The following is a 5,762-nucleotide window of genomic DNA, read 5'->3' as shown; positions in this document are numbered from 1 at the left end:
TTTATCGAAATTTAATATTTAAAATTGTTTCTAGCGAATAATTTGAAAGTGAAACAGAAATCACTTAAGTGGTTTGCAAATTGCTAATTAAATACTTGATGAAAATTAAAATAAATTTATCTCTAAAATTAGCGTTTGATAAGAATTACAAAGTTTTACTAAATAAATTAATTTTATATGAAATTTTCAATTAATACTTCAAAATTTATTACTATAAAAATTGCAAAAATTTTTATTATTGGAACAGTCGTAAAACTTCCATACTCAGCATTATATTTGAAAAATAATATAAAAATCATGGTAAAAGGTAAGAATAGTTTAATAAAAATATTAACAAATTGCTTTTTAATATGTAATTTTTTTTAGTTTTAGCCGTAGTGACATTATTGGCGATAAGCCTTAGCTGTGTTTTGAGTTTGGATGTTTGTGAACATCAGATTGATGGCGCAAAAATACTTTATCCAACTGATTGTTCTAAATATGTTGTATGTCGATATGGTAAAACTTATGCAGTAGAAAAATGTGCCCGAGGAAAGCATTTTAATCGATTGACTTCGCAATGTGATGAACCAATTATCGCTGCTTGCGAGGTTGCTTCGGTTAGAAGTTATAGTGTTGATAAAGTTGATTGTGAGAGTTGTCGTACAGCATGTGGATGTTTGACAGAATCTGACTGTCCTGCAACACCAGCTACTCCTGCACCAGGTCCTGCCACTCCCGCACCGGCTACACCAGCACCAGAGACTCCAGCCACGCCTGCTCCAGCTACTCCTACACCTGCAACACCAGCTACTCCAGCACCAGCAACACCAGCTACTCCAGCACCTGCAACACCAGCTACTCCAGCACCTGCAACACCAGCTACTCCAGCACCTGCAACACCAGCTACTCCAGCACCAGCAACACCAGCTACTCCAGCACCTGACACTCCCGCACCAGCCACGCCTTCCCCAGTTACTCCAGCACCACCTTCCAACTCATCTTGTTCTAACAATTTGACAGTCTGTGTAGGACAACCTGACAATAGTGCTGTTTATGTGAATCAAACTTGCAGTCAATATGCAGTATGCATTTCACAATGTGCAATTGTCTTAACATGTCCAAACAATCTGTTATACGATATTGCAACAAACTCCTGCAACTATCCACAAAATGTAAATTGTCCTTATCCTCATCCTGCACCAAGTGGTCCTTCGGCTGGACCATCCGGTACCAAATGTGAACAGCATGGTAAATGTGAAAATCAACCGGATGGTACACAATTTGCTGATGATGCTTCAAATGGTTATATTGTTTGTCAATGTGAATGTGAAATACTAAGGCCTTGTCCAGCTAATTTGGTCTATAATGGAGAACTACAAGTTTGCGATTATCCATCGACAAATTAAAACAAAATATTGTTATAAACTTTCTACAAACGCATACAATATTTCGTGAGCATATAACTTAATAAAGTGTAGTTTTCAGGAAACCAAAAAACTATAAGCTTAGTTTATATCTTCATGTCAGCCTACAAAAAACCCTTAATTGTGCCTCTGTTGGTTGGAATGGCATTTTATCAGTTGTGTACTTCCGGCCCATGCTGCGGACGGATAGATAGATAGATAGATAGATAGATAGATAGATAGATAGATAGATAGATAGATAGATAAGTAGATAGATAGATAGATAGATAGATAGATAGATAGATAGATAGATAGATAGATAGATAGATAGATAGATAGATAGATAGATAGATAGATAGATAGATAGATAGATAGATAGATAGATAGATAGATAATGTGGACCGTATCGAATGATAGTTGTGAGGGTGTAAGAACTCAAAAAAATCATATACTTATATACCAACTGTCATTATATGCAACATGTCTTTGAAATACTTTAATAATATTATTAGTTGAAGCGATTTACCTTAAAGTAAATAAAATCAGGTGAAGCGTTCACAAACACAAATACTTTTTCTTGCCACAATGATTGAGTTTGTCTTTATCATTACTTATTTTATCTTACTTTAGTTCATTGAATTCAATTCATTTATATTTCATTACAATCCATTTTATTTAAAAAAAAAACAACAACAATAACAAATGATTAATTATAAATATAAATCAATAAAATAATATTAGAGTATTAATAATAATTTAAGTGCATCACATGTGAACGCAAAACATTTCAAATGGTAAAATACTATACAACCAGGGAAATGTTTATTCTTGTTTGTCACAACAGTTCGATTAGAGTACGAAAGTTATTGCGTGGCCCATTAAACTCTAGTGAAATATAGAAAAATGTATCAAATGGACTAGAAAGTCTTACGGTATGATTATAACTAACAATATTTAAGTGTGTGTGTGCTTGTGTCTGTATGTGCGTATCATAAACACGTATCAATAACATTTATCAATACTAGTACCAAAAGAAACGTATATTAATATAAGAACTTTATAGCATATAGAGAAAAGTATTATTGGTATTATTCATTATAATCAATTGTTGTAAAAATACAGTGGTCTTGAAGAAAATATATACATACATGCATATTTTGGAACACTATCTCATTATTATTATTTAATAAAAAGTAGAAAACTTTCACAATTAAAGTTGCTTTATTTTAAAATGGTTTTTCATTGCATATTTTAATGATTGTAACTTTGACCACTGTGTCAATATGAAAGTATTTATAATATTGTATTAAGGTTGACATTTGTTTAGATTTTCTTTAAATTTGTAAAGTGCGTCTATATTAGCCAGACTTTTAGTATGGCTGATAGGTTATAGTAGCAGTCAAGTAGAATACAAAGGTGAACTATTCCATTCGTGAGAGTATAGTTTTACATTCATCCTGTAGCCGTATGAAATCTCAGGAGACCCAAATATCACACCAATTGCCAAGAAAATGTTTCTCTTAGCGGCTTGAGTAGGGCATTCGTAGAGAAGATGTAAGGCTCTTTTCTATAAGTTTTTCCTTGCCCTTTGGTCTGCAGTATTCATTAAAGAGGAGTCCAAGCAGATTATTATGTCAGCCTAGCACTCATTGTCCACTTATTACTGCTATCTCATGACCCAGCAGTTCCACGGAACAGTCTCCAACTGACCACTGTACCTACCACTTGTGTTGGCCCCTATCCACCTGACCACCCAGGTGACCAACCATTTTAACATGCACTTGTCCTCCGAGGAAGACAATCGTCACTCTATACCCTACAAAGAGACAGTAAAGAGACGATTGCCTTCGCTCTCGCTTACAAAGGGGACACTAAAGTGACGATTGTCTTCATTCTCGTTTACAAAGAGTTTATTTTTGACGAAAGACCAAAAACATACGAATTGGAGTCAGCCAGGTGGTAAGATATTAATGGAACTAAAATTTAAAAATTCCAAGTGTCTACTCTCTAGAATACTATGGGACAATAATGTGACGATTGACCCGAAAGATATAAATTTAAGTCACCCAGATGGAGGCATATTAGTAGAATGTAATAAACATTTCTCCAAAAGTTACCCATAATTACTTTCGGAAATACAAAAAAAAAACAACTTTTAAGAGTATAATTTCTAGGTTACTTAAGGACAGTAAAGAGACGACTGTCTCCGCTCCCGCTTACAAAGAAGACACTAAGGTGACGACTGTCTTCGTTCTCGATTACAAAGGGTACATTCGTGACGAATGACCCAAAACATAAGAATTACGATTATCCAGGTGGTTAACTATTAATGGAAATTACTGTCTTTTTCGAATGCATTGACTCTTTGCCGAACTGCTGGGGAGCTTCTTTACAGAAAACACTAAAACCAACACAGAATTATCTACATTCATATGTGATATAATATTGTCGGATGGTTGGTTAAATTTTTGGGGAAAGTGGGCTTGAAATCATAGATGGGTATTTTCCAGTGTCAGCAAAATTTTTAAGCTTTTGAATGTCTTATTGTGAGAACACTTGTTGTTCCAATACATTTTGATCTCTCCAATACATAAATTCTAACTATTCAGGTGTAGTTAGTTGGTGATCGTTGACTCTGTCTTGGATGTTCTCAAAGTCAACATCTTTTATGCCTCTGTTCTCCATTTTAATAAGAATCGAGTTACTAACAATGAGCTAAAGTAATGGGCTCGTTCTACATGCTTGGACTTAACTCTTTTACCATGACTCCCTCTAAATATTTTAGATTTAAATCAAGTTACTAACATGATACTAATTGCTAATATAAGTCCTTCTCGACATTAAGATTCTTAAGAGCTTGTTCAATTGCCGAAGTAATTATGTTATTGGAGGCAGCTTTCATGGTTTAAATAAGATTGATCTTTCTCTAGCTCATAGAATTCCATGAAAGGCTATCTCTGTAAATCAATCTTCGATCAATTATTCGATTAAGATTTCAGAAACTCTTTTTCGGTATAGAATCGCTAAAATATTTAATGAATAAAATAAGCCTTCGCCTTGTAATGAAAATAGGAAAAGTCACACTATTGCTTCTTGGTGTATGTTGGTGTATTCTTAAATTGAAGGTTTTGATATATGGGTTCCTTGTAACTTTAAAGAAAAATGGGTTGTAGGAGGAAGAACTATAAGCTAGCACCTCTCGATGACGTCTACTCATGCAGGGCCTTGTATTGCAAACTGGAATGGATGGGAGGGACGATACATTGCAAACGACAGGAAAGGATTCTGGGAAAAGTTTTCCAGTGTATCATTAGTACCTAAGTACTTTCGCTAGCTCCTATAAGAGTTTAAGTAACCTTTAAATATATGAACAAATATATGAACCACCCTAATATGTATATATATACAATGTATACATTTTTCTCTATACATTGTATTTGAGTAAGTATGTACAATTTACTATCTAGAACTAATAATAATGTATTAAAATTGATTTTAGTAATAATCTTTAAATCCATTGGTGATTATATGTCTCATTATAGTCAATTTGTGCCGTTACATCAAGAACACACACACACGCACTCAGATACATGGATGAAGAGGCGGTGTTCAATACAGTGACATTTGGAGGACAATGCCATCGTTATGAAACAAAGTGGGTGGGCATAAGAAGAGAACCAAAAATAAGACAAGATTTTTCAAATCCACAAAACTATAAAAAAGAAAAATAACTGAGTAGAAAAAAAATCTAATCCAAAATTATTTATTACAATCAATAATGGAAAATATCGAAAATATGAACCATTTTAAGAAAGAAGAAAAACACAGACACACAAAAATACAAATACAAGTGTGTGTGTCTGTGTGTTTTTTGAAGAACAAGCAGATTTCTTTTCCAGTTTACTTCGAGTAGTTTTTTTTATTTTATTTGTAGTAAATAATTCTGTATCTGTATCTGCAGTTATATCATTTACAACATCTACTAGTTTTCTTTTCATTTCACTTTTTGTTGCTTTATTTATTTGTTTTTTCTGTTTTGTGTGTTTATGGATTATTTTTTTTTATGAATGTGTGAAATTTATCAAATAAATTGTGACCATAAATGTCAGTTATGAGTGGCAAAAAATATATATTTTCAAAAATTATTGGTATCGGTAAATATGCGTGTGTTATTCGTATAACTTTAATAAAAATCAAGGAAATATTGTAAAGATATGAAAATCCCCTTCTTGTTCCAAATAAACAATAGTTCTTGTGTATTTCCATGAATACCAATACAGATTTTTTTTTTACTATTATTAAGTAAAAAAGACAGGGGAGGGGGTCTCTTCAAACATTCATATTTGTTAGGTTTTGTTTCTGTTTCCATTTTCTTTT

At 33.0% G+C, this 5,762-nt stretch overlaps 1 protein-coding gene across 1 annotated transcript; it reads left to right on the top strand.

The window, feature by feature from the left end:
- Positions 1-222: 222 nt before the first annotated feature.
- Positions 223-1,485, top strand: LOC111684495 (sialidase-like). The gene is made up of 2 exons (XM_023446675.2): positions 223-307; positions 367-1,485. Exons 1-2 carry the CDS (start codon positions 298-300, stop codon positions 1,386-1,388), a joined length of 1,032 nt encoding a protein of 343 aa, XP_023302443.2. The 5' UTR covers positions 223-297; the 3' UTR covers positions 1,389-1,485.
- The last annotated feature ends 4,277 nt before the right edge of the window (positions 1,486-5,762 follow it).

Source organism: Lucilia cuprina, chromosome 5 (assembly GCF_022045245.1).
Source record: "Lucilia cuprina isolate Lc7/37 chromosome 5, ASM2204524v1, whole genome shotgun sequence".
Lineage (NCBI taxonomy): Eukaryota > Metazoa > Arthropoda > Insecta > Diptera > Calliphoridae > Lucilia > Lucilia cuprina.
The sequence above is the reverse complement of the archived record's forward strand: the minus strand, read 5'-3'. Positions and strand labels throughout refer to the sequence as shown.